This window comes from Phaenicophaeus curvirostris, chromosome 6 (genome assembly GCF_032191515.1).
Source record: "Phaenicophaeus curvirostris isolate KB17595 chromosome 6, BPBGC_Pcur_1.0, whole genome shotgun sequence".
Classification (NCBI taxonomy): domain Eukaryota; kingdom Metazoa; phylum Chordata; class Aves; order Cuculiformes; family Cuculidae; genus Phaenicophaeus; species Phaenicophaeus curvirostris.
In genome coordinates this window covers 17,394,246-17,411,471 of record NC_091397.1, presented here as the reverse complement: position 1 = coordinate 17,411,471, position 17,226 = coordinate 17,394,246, and the positions used below count along the sequence as shown (strand labels likewise).

The following is a 17,226-nucleotide window of genomic DNA, read 5'->3' as shown; positions in this document are numbered from 1 at the left end:
CTCATTCTGAACAATCACCTAGCTCTGATGTCTTTAGCAATGGAAATACCAATCCCTAATTGACTACTGAAACATACATTTTTAGGATGATGTTCACAAAATCTGATATACACAGAAACATTCAAAAGTATTTCAAATGGAAGATCTTTTCTTTCAACCAAATCCTTTCAAGAATTTGAAATCCAAATAAGAAAAATCTTCCACCTCACCTTCACCGCTCCATTCTCATGCATCGTGATACAGTTGTTGGGATCCTCTGACAGCTGATATAAAGCCTGAGCTGTAGCTCTATGAACTGAAGGATCATTTGACTTCAAGTAACGTACTAAAGGAGCTACAGCCTTGGTCTCTCCAAAGGTAACTCTATTCCTCCCCCACGTGCAACACTGGGCAATGGCCTCTGCTAAGTGACGCTTTAATTTGTTATTGCTCTGAAGAACATAAAAACGTAATAAAGACAACACAATAAAACAAAAATTTCACAGGAAAGCGGAACAAACATCTTTAAAGCAATTCAATTTAACTGCAGTACAATTAAAACTGGAGAGAGCTGTAAGGCATGGTGCCTTATTATTATTATTGTTATAAATGCTGTGAATTTTTATGTTATCTTAGAGGTGCTTTTAGAATTACTGGAAATTAGATAAGATTAGCATTAAAATGTAACATGTAGCCCTATCATCAAAAATCTCTGCATGATTCAGATTTACTGCTCTCTTGACCCTTTGTGCTTTTTTTTCCATACAGCAGCTGCATCTCTGAAAAGCAATATCCAGCAGCAGTGACTATTAAAATGAAACTCATCTTCCAAAGCACTTTTAGTAGCAGCCGCAGAGTATTTTCATGTCCAATGCATCTCACAGAGGAAGGATTCTACAGCTCCTCCTTGTAGCTGTTGTCAAATCTACTGCTCTTAACATAAACTTTTACATGGCTGTAATGTAGACTGACATAGGAAATTCAAATACTTAGCATGTGTTTAGATGTTACTTACTGTGTTTGCTAGTTTGGATAACAGAGGGACGACTCCAAGTTCTGTTATAACAGCCAAATTTTCTTCATCTTTTGCTATACTTGTAATGGCTGCACATACATTTGCTAAAACTTCTTTATTGTTTGATTTTAGCAAATGGACTACCAGTTCCAAGCCACCAACAAAGGATCGAACCATTTCCCCAGCGTCCTAAATAAGAATCAAAAGAAACATTATTTTAAAACACTCAATCGGTATTTATATCCAAATGTTAAGAAAAGAGATTGGCATGACATACTTATTCAAAACTGCAGCTATTGCTGTGTTGCCTTCACCAAGAAATATGTCTAATTTGGAACCTGGAGCTCTCTTGATTGACATATGACAGTTAGATTGTTTTACATACCACTATCTAGACGCAAATTCAATGCTTAAATAAAAGTATCAAGTGACATTTTAGATACCACAGGGTATTCTTTACAGCCTCAAGCTGTCACTCTGGAAGGATGCAAGTTTCCCTTTATGTGTATCATGTTTGCCAGGGGTGCCTCACATACCTCAGGGCATCTAATACAGCAACAGACACCTGTGTTTAGTCTCTAATAGTATCTTCTATTTCCTACAGTAAGTCTGACAATTAAGACAAAGAAATGGTAATGTTATTTTTTTGTAGCAATGCAAATGAGTATTCGGAAATATCTAAAAGGGGAGGTTACACAACTCATGACAGCAATTACAGGAGAACCATGATGTACCTCAGAATATGAACAACCAATGCAGAATATCACTAAAGGACACTACACAACTCTGGCAAAATGTCTAAGTATGCTCTTAGAAAAGAAATAGAAAACTGATCAGCGTGCCTTGATCTTGAATACAATACACAGATCCATTCTATTTTTTCTGTTTTGAAGATTGTATAGTAAAATTAGAAAAGACCTAGAGAAAGACAACAAGAATAATCAAAGGTAGGGAGCTGCTCTGTAGAAGGAATGACTAGCCAACTAGGACACTCAAGGATTTAAAAGAGAAAAACACTGAGTGTTACAGTAGATGTCTACAGAATTTTGCATAGGATGGAAAAGGCACACAAGGATCTCTCCTAGAAGAACTGGGAGCATCAGAAGAAATTAGCAAGCGGCATGTTCAGAGTGAAAGTTCTTTTTAAACAAAGCATAGTTAAGTTGTTGAAGTTTTTGGAACAGGATTGCACTGGCTGTTACAAGTTCACGTTAGAAATTAACTAGACAAATTCAATGAGAAAATAAAAGTCCATTAAAGGTTATTCAATATATAAGTATTCCCCCTGATTTAAAAAGTTCCTGAGACACAGATTTCTTGAAGGTGGAAGACCTTCTTACCTCGCATCTAAATATTGGCTCCTACAGTAATGTGCCTATGATTTGAAAGGGGCCCTGTCATTCATGAAAATAGTTCTGCTTTTCTGCATGGTTCAGATATCTATGTATTGTTATTATTCATGATCTTGAAAGACATTTCATGAAGAGAGAAGCTAAACTGTATACCATCTTATTTTTAAATTTTTCTACCTGTACATACTTTCTTTCTTTCCAGGTGATTATAACCCTACTTGCTAAATTTCTTTTCTGACACGCTTATGCTTTCCACATTTTGTAAAGGAGTACAGTCCAACTAAACTGATGGAATAATACCTAAACAATCCATCAGTAAGTAAGTAAGTAAAAATAAAGAGTTTCAATAATCATGTGTGAAACCTGCTAAACACAAGGACAAAACCTTCTACCAGTGATGAAAAGCAAAGGGAAGCTACAGAAACCACATGTCAGGAAAGTTTCCCAAATGTGGTTGTGGGTACAGTCTGGTGGTCTGTGCCAGACAAAAAGAAAAGTAAAGAAACAAGAAATTTGAAGAACAATGAGCAGACTAAAATGAGAGCTTTAAAATCCATTGTTACTTACAAGATCTCTTTTTTAAAGAAATTTCAACAACAAATGCAATCTTTTTGATATCTCTTAGCAAAGCCACATACTTGCTTTGTACAGTAAACTTCTACTTATTTTTTATTTTTTTTTACTGCAAGATGTGCATCTCTTATATATAATTGCCATACTTTAAAGATATTTAAAGATGAAATTACATGAAGCTGTGCCTGTGACTGTGGAGGTCTGGATTTAATTCTTTTGAATATATTCTTTATACTTTATTCTTTTTTTTTTATACTTGTATTAATGATGAGATAGCTGCTCATACTATAAAGTCTGAAGTAATTTCTGTGATTTTAGTTTCTGAATAATCTCAAGCATTTTCCTTTATACTTATTTTTGTAACACGAGAGAAGAAAAATAAAATGTGTCTTTGGAAATCTTTTTTGCACTTTCTGTTTCACATAGCAAAAATACAGTCTTTAAATTCCACTTTCTAAATTAATCAACACACAATTTTATTTTTTTTTTTGGTGAGACTTAATCCAAAAAGTTTGTTCTTTTCAGCTATTAGTGTGACTTTCATGTGTACCCATAGTGCTTTGCTGTAGAAATGTAAATGTCAATGTTTCAAAGTCTGGATATTTTACTATTAGGTCATAACACAATTTTGATACTGAGCTTGAAGTGGGAAGTGTTTAGTTTCCAGCCCAAGACTACATTTATCCTTTGGTATTTATATACTGCAAACTCTAATATATTAATATAGCCATTAAACTACATTTACTTTCTTTAATGTTACATACGGAATTATTCAACAAACTGTTTTGAAGAGCTTAGAGAACATCTTAGGATGCAGTAACACTAAAACAACCTGAAAGAAAGGAAGAATGCATTTATGTGGATTTAGGTAACCTACCCCCCTCTTACCTATTGTGACAAAACCTTACTTCTTTCTTAGTTGTTGTAACAAGGTTACTCAGTTAGAATAATTCAGAAGAAAAAAGCGTATGTTAAGAAAGTAAGATTAAAGCCTAAGAAATAGTCCTTATAGATAAAAGCATGGATGAAATCACTCCCACTAATAAGCAATAAAATAAATAATTATATTATATACATCTGAGAGTGTGCTAATGATAGCTTGATTGCTTCTGTTTTAATATTTCCTGAGCTGAACAAAGAAGAGGCCAAACACAAAGACATTTAAAGAAGTAATAAAGACATTAAAAATTGGAGGGGGGAAGAACGTTTTAGTGTATTAACAGGAAATATCTTCATTTTAAATCTCTGTCATGACACATAGGAAGAAATATAGATAGTGAAACTACATTTTAAGTGGCTGAAGAAAACAGGAAGAGATAAGAAGATTTTTAAAGCCTCCACATGACCATGTCTTCTAACTAGTGGGCAAAGTTTTATCCTCAGAAAGTATGATAAATATCATGCCAAAACTAGACTCAAAGGGAGGAGTTTGCAATCCCATCAGTAACAAAAAGAAAAAGCTACCTGGCATAGATGTTGAGGCCAGCAAAGTTACCTGTTGTGCTAATAAATGCCTCATTCTGCTACATTTTAATCACATATTTTTATCTTGTTGAACTGCATGACTATTTACAAAATCTGGTTAGATTTCCCTTTTCACTTTATTTCTACATTTGCCTCTGCCAAGAGCAGAAATACTGTGAGACAGACCAACTTTACCCATAATTTCTTAATTAGGAGCAGAAAGCATTATGATATTTGCAGAAAGACAGACTTGGAAAAATCACTCAATCTTTGCAGTATTTATACAAGGAGAGTATTTGGGGTTTTTGAGTTTTCTTGTCATCGTATTGTATGTTTTTTGTGGTTGTTTTCATTAAGTAACTGAAGTTCATCAGCCTTAAGTTGAGACATACAGTTCTTGTAAAAGAACTACTGAATTCTTCTGTAACTGAATTACTTTCTTATGTCTTCCAAAGTGAATACTGTTTCTTTATATGAAAGATTTAAAGCTAAACACCGTATTACAAACCCACGTTGTGTTTATCTTTCAAAATATGTCACTCAAAAGCTAAAAGTTTCTCCACTAAAAACAAGTAGTATTGGACTCTTAGAACATCTTAAAAAGCTTGAGTTGTCAGAGCTAATTTGTAAGATTGAATTGCTTTTGCCCAAAAAAAGTGATGGCATGGCTGTGCAAATAAATTTATCAAGAGCCATCTTTAAACTACCTTTTTTTCAATGAAGGAAGCTGTCCATTTCCATCCCCCATGGCCAACTGAACAATTTATCATCCTAATGAACAGCCTAATTTAACATTCAAATAAAGAAACACAACAGATAAATTTCTTTATTATAGCTGTTCAATGAGAAACGGAAACATACAATCTATGTAATGAAATTTCTATTCATTTTCTTATTAAGCAGTAGTATTTTCTTATTAAACAATAGTAATATTAATCAAATTGCTTTGTCCTTAAAGGCTTATTTTATTCCTGTCTATACAGCTGTGGAGGCTTTCACTACAGCAGAAGTGATGAAGAAACACTTTGTAAGACGAGACTACTTCACTACTCCTACAACTCCTCTGTGTTGGGAAAATAACAGCAGAAAATCAACATGCATTTTCCTGTCCTTTTCACCTCACTGAAGCAGCTAAAGCTAGAGCAACAAATCAGAACAACTTTATCATGGCTAAGATTCTACTCCGTTCCTGGAAAAGCAGGATTCCTTACTCCTGGCTCTTCAGGGATCTGACCATTGCACAGTTAAATACTTGGCAAGTTCATTGCTATCAATAGTTTCAAGAAACAAAAGAGAAATCCATTAGCCAAGTGCACAGCCCAAGAAAGGATGCAATGCATGTTCTGTAAAAGACGGTGGGTGAGGGAAGTATAAATAATCACTCATGCAACTTTTAGTAGTCAATTTATCTATTGTTTTTCTTACTTTTCAGTCTGGCAGACTACACCTACTTTTCCTCCTCCTCGCAACTCTCACTGAAGTTCAATCCTGAGTAAATACCAAAATCCTAATTTTGTTCACAGAAGCAGTGAAACTACTAATATCAAAAGTCCTTTGAGATCACAGTAGAAAAAATACCATTATTTGCTTTGGATTATTTTAAAAAGCATTTTAATAATGGAAGTATGTGAAATAGATAACATTGAATAATTGGAAAAACTAAACATTATTTCCATTGGATTTCAATTGAATCGAATCCAAGTAAGCGTCTAGGCAAACTTCTTGTAGTTGTGAGATAGCCTTCACTAATACAGAGTTTAATACTGTAGAGAAACAAGACAGCAAAATTGGAATGTTTTGAGGACATTCTAGCTAAACAGATGCAGTGACAACACAAAATAATAAATTGTTGTAACAATTATTGTTTGTGTCATTGCAACTCTAGCAGATTTTCATAAATTACAGTGGTACGTGAGAAGTCAAATAATATCATATTGTACCACTTACAGTAACAGACCACTGAGAATCTGAAAAGCAAGCATGAAGTAAAAAATATGTTATAGTTCAATCAAAAGCTTCTGTGCTAGATAAAATGATTGCTTGACATTTTCTGGTTTATATTATGCAGCGAGTGAGACAATGATCTCCACGGTCTTTTCTTGCCTTAAAATCTATAGAAGTCCACATGGCAAGTGTGAGAAAAAAAGCGAGATGGACAAGTAGAAAAAAAAAAAAAGAAGAGATGAAAAAGAAGAAATGTGAGGAGGATGGGGTTTAACATTTCTATAGATTTTTAAAATCTAATTAGCAAGCCTAATTTAAAAGTACAGAAGCTACATGACAAGCTGTTGACTAGCATGTGTAGCTATTATAAACTAAGCTACAAGGAAAGCTGGTCAAATGCTTTCCAGTGGAACAGTATTCCATCAGAAAATGCTAATGGAATGGAACCAAAATCTTCCATAAGAACACAATGACTTCTTGAAAAGTTTTGACAGAAACCAGGCAGAAAGGCAGGCTATATTACCAACATGCCTCTTCATCTTTTCTCTTGTCAGCCAGATGGCTGGTGAGTAGCCTGCCAGGCTGATTGGCTTCTGGTTTTCATAGAATCCCTGACTTCTTGCCTGATGGGCTGCCAAACAGCTGGAAAGCCAGGTCTCCAGGAGCTCCTAAGCTTTTTGGCTGTTTATGGTCTCCAAGCTCTCAGGCAGCTGCTTTGCATGCAACTTAGACTTGATGGTCCCCAATGAGAGCCAGGGTTTATGCTCCTGGTTTCCCAGCTTTCAGGTTATGTGTTTTACAGGAACTGGAGTCCTATGTTTGTAGACATCACAGACCTCAGGGCAATTTATGTCAGTTCATTCAAAATCTCCAGGGTAATATGTCTATAGGAAGCCAGAAAAACCCCTGACAGTTGGTTCACTAAACTTCCAGGCAGTCTGTGTCTAAAATCATTGGATAGGCTGGCTCCTGCATGGCAAGTGTGGCAGTCAGCTATGGATTCACCAAGCCAAGCTTGGCTTCCTGATCTCCAAGGATCCTGGTGCTCTGGAAGGCCTTAGAGGCAAGCCAAAAATTCCTTTTTGTTTCTCTTATAGTACTCTTTTGAAGTTTAGTCCATAACAAATGCTTAAAATTTTGGAACGTCTACATGCAGATATCACAAATTAAAAACTGCTTGAAAATGAGATCAAATATAGAGAAGTAAGTATGATTGATGTTTAAAATGATAATGTCTAGAGAAACAAAATAGGAAAATGGAAAGAGAGCAGTAAGAGCACTAAGTTTGAACTGCCAAGGTTTCTGTATAGAATTTCAAGCAGCATAGCAAGGAAAACAAAGAAACTGGAAAACGCTGTACACACACTTCAGCAGGGAATTTTGACATTATAGGTTTAACCAAAGAATGGTAGGAAAACAAAAAGGATTGGTAGTACTTAAGTAAAATTTTTCAAATCCAAAACAAATTAACAACAGTGTTCTATACACTTAGTTATGCTAAAATTTCCATAAGCAAAATCTGTATAAGAATCCTAAACAGCATGGGTCATCAGCAGTGTATTTTCCACACACAGCTTAACTCCAGGAGAAGACCCTTCCTCAGTTTACAAGACTTCTTCAAGAGTGAAGGCTACTTCAACTTCACACATACCCATCTCATGTCCCTTAAACCTGGCTGAGTTTTGATTTGGGGGGCTTTGAGGATCAGCATGGACATTCTCCTTCCCTGTATGTAGGAAATACACAGACAACTTCAGACGGCTGATCATCCTTCATCACACTCATGACATTCCACTGCAGACTCGAAAGGGATGCAATAACCTCGGGGGCAGGCAGGATCATACTTTATCAGAAAGGTGTGAGATGTCATTTTCAAGTACATTTGAAGAAAATATAATAACTTTCTTCCTGTCTTCGCTCAAATACCCAGCCTCAGTCTGTTTACTTAAATTATTTTGACAGACTGGCTTCCTGCAATTCTTTAGGAAAGCTTTCAGAGCTGTAGCTATAGCAAAGGCTAAAACTGAAACTTTGAAAGCTGAAAAGTGATATGCAAGCACAGACAAAGGACAGAGAAAAAGATGATGCCTGACGTTACTACTCTTATTCTAAAATATGCACTCAAAACTCCACTGAATATGAGGATGGAAAATAAACTCTATAACCTTTTCTTTTTTTCCCTTTTCCTTTTCCTTTCTCTTCAAGACATACTATTGAAAGGTTACTCTGAGAGGAAACAAGTATTTTCATACAAACTCAAGCTGACAGTGCTCCTCATATTTGCACAATCACTTTGGATGAATTTTACCATAGTTCAAATAACATCTTCATAGTTTCTCTCAATTTTTCTGTTGAGCTGATGCACAGTGGGAGAACACTATAAATACTGTTTTTCAAAGAAGCATCATAACCAAACATTGCTGCTCCACCATCAGCAGAGTTGTGTGGATATTTCTTAGCCATTTCTCACAATCATTTGTGGGTTTGGACTGTGTACTAACACTTTGTCATTACCAATGTGCCTGTAGTAGTAACTTTTCCTCTTGGAACTCAGGAACTAATTAATAAGAATTTGCTACTACCAAGGTCATTTCTTTGAATAAAGCACATTCTTGTCTCTTTAAGTATTATATTTTGAAGAAATACATTAACTAATTTTTCCAAAATCATGAGATATTTGTCTAAGACTCACAATTAGCACTCAAAGGCGCTGGGTCAATTTTATCAGGAGAGTTCTACCACTCAAATTATATCACTGCCAGCCTACATGTGAGCTCTTCACTCTACAAGAAATTCTTGAGGATAAAAATATTTAGAAACAATGCTGGCATACAGAAGTGATATTTCATATCAAACCAACATTACAGCTGCCAGAGCAGTAACAGTTTATGTACTACAGTGTAGACTTTATAACCTCTGTTTAAAAAGTCTTAGATCTGTCACTGGCCTATATCATATGGCTGCAACATACAATATCACTTACCTATATCATACTGATAGAATTCTATTCTATGGGAAGAACCAGCTACCAAAATATAACTGTTGACATACATAATCTAGGACTACGGGAACTTGGAATTTGGTCTCTTTGCAATTAACTTCCTGTCGTAACAGCAGGCAAACTAGCTAGACCTAAAAGCCCAATAATGGCTAGCACCTAAACATCCCAAGAATTCAAACCTTGGCTTTTTGTAACTCCTGCACCCCTAACTGTCAAACAGAAAAGGAAGACTTTCTAATCTTAAACAGATTATGGAAAGAATAAGTGCATGAGAGAGAATCATGTACGCACATACTATGACAATAACAACTCTAAAAGCACGATAGATTACTTTCTCAGATTTTATCAATATAATAGAAAATAACCTTTAAGTTGGAAAAGTCTGTGCAGAAAAATGGATGATGCACCACATTGTTATAAAAAATTTGTTTCTGATACTAACAAGTTCATCTATAAACCTCCACACTACAGAAAAGAACCTCTACAGCTTCCACAGAACATAAAAACAAATCCAGATTCCAAGCTCACAGCTATTTGAAACACAGTTTGCAGTCCCAAGCACAGGCTTGGAAAAAACGGAATGCACATAATCCTTTTAAAGTCACATAGTTATTCCTGCTTTTGAATCAAGCACTGCAGAAACCAAACTGTGCATCTTGGAAGATCATGTAAATTGTTCACTACCATTAACTTTGAAGAAAAAAATTCAAAATTTTATTTAGATAGAAATAGATACTGCAGTTCCACAGCATGGCTATAATCAGTGCTTTATACATATTTCCATTCAGTGTCAGAGGAAAGGGTATTATTGGTAGGTTTGTTTCAGTGTGCCACTCTGCCTCAGTCTCACACAAAGGACTCTTTGTGGGGTCACAGATTAGCATTTAGGCAGGCAGCCAAGAGACATGAAAGGAGGATGGCTACACTAAGGATGTACATAGCTTACAGTCATTGAATATCCAGAGGAAAAAAAACAAGAAAAATCCCCAAGTAGCCTATAATTTCAGTAGTTGTCCTCTATCCCCTAAGTTTTTGAAAAAGTGCTTCTAATAGAAGCTGTAGCAATGTGGAGTTCTATTCTGGCATTACAGTATTACCTCAGTACTGAGGTAAGTAAAATTTAACATTCAGTTATAACCATATTGTTCAAGAGAGAGTATACTATTTTCTTGAGAGAGGGGACATGCATACACCCCATCATTAGATAACAAAAACCTGTATTATACTAAAAGGTATGTAAAAAAAAAATGGAAAGATAATTCAGAATAACCAGCATGTTTTAAAAACAAGCAAGCCGCCCTTATAGAAATCATTGTGAGGGAATAGAAAATGCTTAAGTTATAGAAGTCAAGACGAAAGGTTCTCACCATACTTTCATCCATATATCTGTATCTACATCCATCTATCTATGTAAACTAACAGCAACCATGCAGTGCTCAAATTCAAACACTGCCTCCAAAGGATGCTAAGGTTATCTAGCACTTTGAAGGAATTTCCATTCTTTACCTAGTTAGGATCTCAAACAATATATATAAGGATACATATTTGTGGTATATAAGACAGAAGATGCAAAAGTTGCATTAAGAACAGAGGCAAATTAGAAATGGAAGACGTTACTGTACAAGGACTAAGGATGAAAGTCTATTTAGTATTCTAGAAACTTCTAATAGGAAACAAAACCTTCCTCATTTATTTTACCATGGGTCAGTGGTAAGAATTCAGTGAAGATAACTTAGAGCTTATACTCACCATTTTATCTCTATTTGGAAACTGACACAGAATAAATGAATAGCTTAGTCTTCTGTGCACAACTAACCTGCACAACAACCAGTATTCATAACTGGCACTTTTTGTTGGCAGTCTGAGCAGAAAATCTAAAGATTACATTGGCACCAAGTCTGAAATATGCTCTCAAACCAAATTGTGGTCTCTTGAGAACATAGCTGAAGTACCTCATAGTGGAGAACCACTACAACTACCAATGCTACTCATATCCTGCGAGTAGAAGCTTTCTGTTTTCATCATTGTCAGATTTTCAGCACGCTTTCTTTGGGAACAGTAAATTTGGTCATGATAAGTTAATAAAATATATTTACCAAATACAGTAAGCACTGTAAAAACAAAACAGAATGCTACAATGAGCTCTAGATGGAGGACTATTCACTTTTGGAAAGTGAATAGTTCTATTTTTTAAGACGTTAACAGAATGAAAATAGAGTCTAAGTAGTAAACAGCCAAGTATTGCTAGAATCCATCCAAATATAAAAATTGAATGTGTATATATATATAACAAAATTATTATTTTAAATATTTTCTTACCTTAGCATTTTCAATGCAAGGACAAATAGCCCAAGCTGCATTTGCTTGAACATCTGGATTAGGATTTTTCAACAATGACCATAACAAACGAACTCCATCTAAATGGTCAATTATCCTATTGAAAAAAACCAGACCAAAAAAAAAGAGACAATTAATTATGGAGCAGACAATGTTAAATTTTAAATTTTATCAGTTTGTTTTGAACACTGCTTTAAGAAATATTGCTATGATTTTCTTTAACATACTCTGTTGCTTTATATAAGTGCTTGTGTTTTATTTTCAGCTAATCACCATCAATACATTCAGGAAACACTGCTTACTAAAGCAGATGGGTGTGAACAAGTGATGTAAAGAGAGAATATGCTTTCTAATTAAATCTCATTAATGTTGCTTACTTTTTCCTCAGCACTGTCATTTAAATTGCTCATAGAAGACAGAGTAAAAACCCCCACATTATAACCAGAACTCATAAATGTGAAAACAAGCATGTGACTTTTTAACGATCTGCATGCAAAGTGAAATCTGAATTCAAGCATACTGGCTTCTTTCATATAGTAACAAACACTTTCCAAAACAAATATTTACGCCCAAAACTATGTTCTTAAGTTTTTATTCAGTCTATGTTTAATGTATTTACCTTACTCTATGACATATTTTAAAATGCTATGTTTCTAATCTAGCATTAGAAATTAAAATGGTCACACCACAGTGCATCCTTTGTCGGGTATGAATAACATGTAACTTGTTTCCCATGTGTTCCTTACCAACAAGACTAACACTGAACACTGTTATAATTACTTAAACACACTGTAATCAAAGTATCTCCATGACTAGCAGAGAAATTATCATCAGAATCATCTCTACGCCATCTGTGTTATGTTTACATATCAATCAAGCCTGGGAATCATAACTTCACATTAGGGTCCAGTGAATACCTTAAACAGAAAGGAACGTCAAACAAAACTTAATAGCCTTTACAAACATGCCTTTCTTTTTTTCAAAAAGATATGTTAAAACCAAAGTATATAAGCTCAAGATAAAGAAAAGCAAATGTATCCTCATTTTCTAACCTCGAAAGTAAAAATGTGATAGTATACAAATAGCCTACATCTTTATCATGCTTAGAAAATTGCATAAAAAGGCTCATCTGTATTCACAATATATAAGTTTGACGAGAACTTTTTAAACTAATTCTAAAATCAGCTTTGTATGTAATCCTACCACCATTTAAAGCAGAAAAAATAATTAAGGACATAAACTCTGTCTAAAATAACCAAGAATTTTATTTGTAACACTTTTATGCAATCTGGTTAATGAACTACACTTTTAAAAATAATACTATTTTGCACAAAGCTATGGTTGAAACATTTTAAGTTATTTAATATCTGCTAATTTTAATACAGCTTATTTTACGTACTCTGCTCCAAATCAACTTCAAGACAATAGCCATTCAAAGGCCAAATTCATAAATCTTAACACCTCAAAATAAAACAGCATGACCAAAGGCTCCACAGTTACATATATATGTTCACTATAGTAAGGATGACTTAAGTAAAATCTTCAAAACAAGGTTTTAAATCCCTCCAAACTCCCAGCACGTTTCAGCAATTTTAACATTACATTCCTGTCATTTCAGAAAGCACATGGGTTTTTGTCCAAGATTGGAAATAATTAAAAAAGAACCCATGAATCCTTCTTCTAGTCAAGCAGAGTACTGACCATCTACCAACATGAGGTACTTCCTCCCAAGAGGGGCTAAATATAAATGACCTAGCTCCAACCAGTATATAAAAATCAAGAGACAGAAGCCAAACACTGAGCTCAGATTTTTCCACCACACTTAAAAACCCAACCTCTAGGCTGATTTATCTGCCCATTCTAATTTTTTTAAAGCTTCTTGTTCAATTTAAAGTTTACTTTCATTTTCATTTCAGTTTTCTTGTCTTCTCTCCATCTTTTTCTCATTCTATGGTTCATTTTCTAAAAAAGAGTTTTGCCTTTTGCTTGATGACTAGAAAGACCAGTTGCCTTACATCCCACAGAACAGCTCAGAATATCTGATAGTGTATTGTCCCATCTATACAACACATACAAAATCAAACTAAAAAACAGTATAGCAAAACAAACTAACTTCCAATGTGCACTCTTCATCACTGATTACTGTATTCTTCAGTTGCACTAAATTAACTCAAATGAAAAGAACTCTACCTACAAGAACAATGCTCTTAAATTCTCTTATTGGAAGATTTATCATTGCACAATCACCATGCAAGAACAAACCCTTTTATTTCCATCTTGCTGAGAACATATATTTGCCTATTAAAGAAAGCAGTGATAATCGAGTTACTAATTCTTTCTCAGTTCAATTTTTTATCTATCTATGTTTTCATTGCACAATGTAGCAGATGAAAAAACTGGGTGTTGAACAGGCACATCTGCCATAAAAGCCAAGGGAGCACTAAAATAAATGGCCATGAAAAATGTTTCCTCTACAAAAGTGCTTAGATGTTAATTTCCTTTCTATGTGAAAACTCCTTTTTAAAGTAGATAAAAATACACATTTAGGTTTCTTTACAGATGAACAAAGAGACGTGAAAATAGACCTATAATCTTTAAGATTTCAGCCCTAATATCATTATGCTGAACAATAATTTGATTTGCTTTTATTTATAATTTTTGTACCTAATTTTCTTCCAAAAATTTCTTCAGGATTATTAGGAGGTTGTTGCAATAAAGCTACTTACCACAATAATATAAGCAAACATACCTTAAATTTTTTTAAGGCATTCAATGATGCTTTGATCCATAGCTAGCATATTAATCACTTTGTGGTTACAGTCACTTAAATGATATATTTCATAATAATCTGTTGACATTATGATGATAAAATAAAACTACAGTTAAACTTATCAAAACAGCCACTCACAGGACTGTTATAGGACAGTTCTTTCAATAAAGACAGAGAACATTTCCTTTGAAAGCTGAAAGGAATGTCATAAAAGCTGAAATAATACAATATTTAGCTGATATAAAAAAATCTTAACATATATTTAACTGCTTTATAGAATAGTCGAACTACATGTACCTAATGTATAGAATGCTATTATCAAAGTCTTAACAAGCGTGAAAGTCACCCGAAGTAGATATATAAATTTATTATAGGTAATTGCTGTCTTGTGCTTCACTAGAAGTACATGAAAATATATAGAAAAATACTTGTACTGGCAGTTAGAAATAGCTGGAGTGAAGAGGCACTGCTGCACTGGCCAGACTTGGTTAGTGCAGAGATGAAGGGGCATGCAGCTGACATCACTCTTACAAAAAGGTAACTGCAGGGTGTATGAGCAAAATATCTTCCTGGTTTCCACACAGAACAGATAATATATGATGTATACAGAATATGTCTTATGGGCAAATAATTTTAATGCAGTTATACCCATTCAGAGATGACTGCAGTGTCTAGGACAACCTCTGGGAAAGCCCAGGTTACAGTGAACTGACATTGGCTATTTGACCAGTGCAGATACTTTAACAAGACCATTTTTTAAAATAACTTTTCTTGGCTGTTTATAGTCAACAGTTGTTTAATAGAAACTTTTCACACTACTTCATTTAAGAACCTTGCTATTATAACATCACTGAATATCATGAGATGGCTGTGCAAGATGTAGGTAACAATATCAGACATTTACTTTGGTTTTATGTATATATATAGTGCATAAATATGAAACTAGCAAAGTTGTTAATCTAAAATAGTACTTCTCTTTCAAATTCAAACTTAATATTGAACATTTCCAGTAGAAACTTCAACATGAATTGCTTAAACACACATGCACACATAGCCTAGACATCTGTTTGTCATATCTATCATCTTTTACTGTTACAGTATTATTTGCTAAAACTTTTGAGAAGTCTAGTTTAATTGCCTGCCAATATAGACCACAAATACAAATGTAAATAAACTAAGTCATACTGACTCTGTATTGTGCTCACTGGTAAGATTACAGGCTTTAATTGTGGCAGAATGTAATCTTGTCTCTTTTGAAACCACAATTTAGCATGTTTCTTAAAACTTTCACTAGCTGCTGTAGACTACTTTGATAAATAGTGTTATATGCCAATGACTCAAACTCCATCTGTTTAGCTAAAATAATCATACATTTTAGCTTGTAAGATTCTAAACCCTCAGTTATGAATGCTAGAGATGAAGTCTAAAGGTTTTCAAATGAAAAGGACAAATAAAAATACAGTGGCATTTAAGGAATATGCCCTAGTCTTCAGTTTTTAGTAAGAGGAAGAAGAGTAACTCATAAAAAGTTCCTTTAAAAGACAGATATACATAGAAGATGTGCAGTGGCGTCTCTGTCATGGCCATGTAGCAGACTTAGAATGGAGAATGTGTAAAATTTCACTCAGAAGTTAACTGCACTGTTTCATGGAACACTCTTATTTTTTTATTCCTTATACAAATCCCATCCTCTTCATTACACTCCCATGAATCATTCACAGAAACTCCATGAGCTCCACTCTTGGTCTGTACAGTTTCCACATACCTGCTGCTGCAAGTACAACCACATTCAAAATAGAAGACTGCTTAACTGAATATTTCGTCTCTAATCCACACTTGTTAAGCACACATGCAGCTAATGAAATGAAGAATATCATAGAATCATAGTATCACAGAATCATAAAAACGTAGAATAGTTTGAGTTTGAAAGGACCTTCAAGAATGTTTAATTCCAAGTCCCCTGCCATGGGCAGGGGCACATCCCACTAGATCAGGCTGCCCAAGGCCCCATCCAACCTGGCCTTGAACACCTCCAGGCTGTGAGTACACATTGCCAGCTCACATCAAGCTTCTCATCAGTCAGCACCTCCAAGTCCTTCTCTGCAGGGCTGCTCTCAATATATCTGAAAATTCTTAGTCATTATGAGGGCATGATATTCCCTTTAAATTTCCCTGCTGTGTTCTGGGTTTCTACTACTTACGAAAGTCATGATAGCAGAATCCAGAAAAATTATCACAGTTTCAGAATTTTAGTAGCGCCATACTGAAACAGTAACTCTATAAACAGTGCTTGTCTGTACTAGATGGCAAAGACAAGCCTTAAGACCTGCCAGTCAAATTCACCAGAAGAAAAACTAATAGTAGAGAAAAACTGATCTCCTAGAACCTGACATTCTGAGGAATAAGTGGTTACAAAATAAGGAATGTGATAGGGATCCAGTCAGATGAACCAGAACGACCAGAAACAGCTAAGTATCAAACTGCATCATGTGTATTCTCATCACGTGTATGTACTTAAAAGGCTACAAGTGGCTTTGCTTTGTTTCTTTCTAGAAGACAATCTCAGCACAACTGGGCATCCTTGTCAAGATGTGTCTGCTTGGATAAGAACATCAGAAAATGTTTACAGAAAGATGAACTCCAAAGTAGGGTCTAACAAGACTACCTATCGGTTTAGTCCCAAATTCTCTAAATGGAAAAAAGTGATGCTACAGACTATGTATCCTTCATGTCTTTGGTGACTTACTCTTCCCAAAAAGGACAGCAGTTTGGATGATGAGCTTCAATTTCA

The 17,226-nt window shown here is 34.7% G+C and overlaps 1 protein-coding gene across 1 annotated transcript in view; it reads right to left on the bottom strand.

Moving 5' to 3' along the window:
* ODAD2 (outer dynein arm docking complex subunit 2) overlaps positions 1 to 17,226 on the bottom strand; it is an 80,943-nt gene that overhangs the window by 23,092 nt on the left and 40,625 nt on the right. The window contains exons 16-18 of the mRNA XM_069859449.1: positions 11,648 to 11,762; positions 995 to 1,183; positions 210 to 431 (exon numbers count right to left, since the gene is read on the bottom strand). Of these exons, the coding sequence (XP_069715550.1) occupies positions 210 to 431; positions 995 to 1,183; positions 11,648 to 11,762 (526 nt within the window). The remainder of the gene's footprint in view (positions 1 to 209; positions 432 to 994; positions 1,184 to 11,647; positions 11,763 to 17,226) is intronic.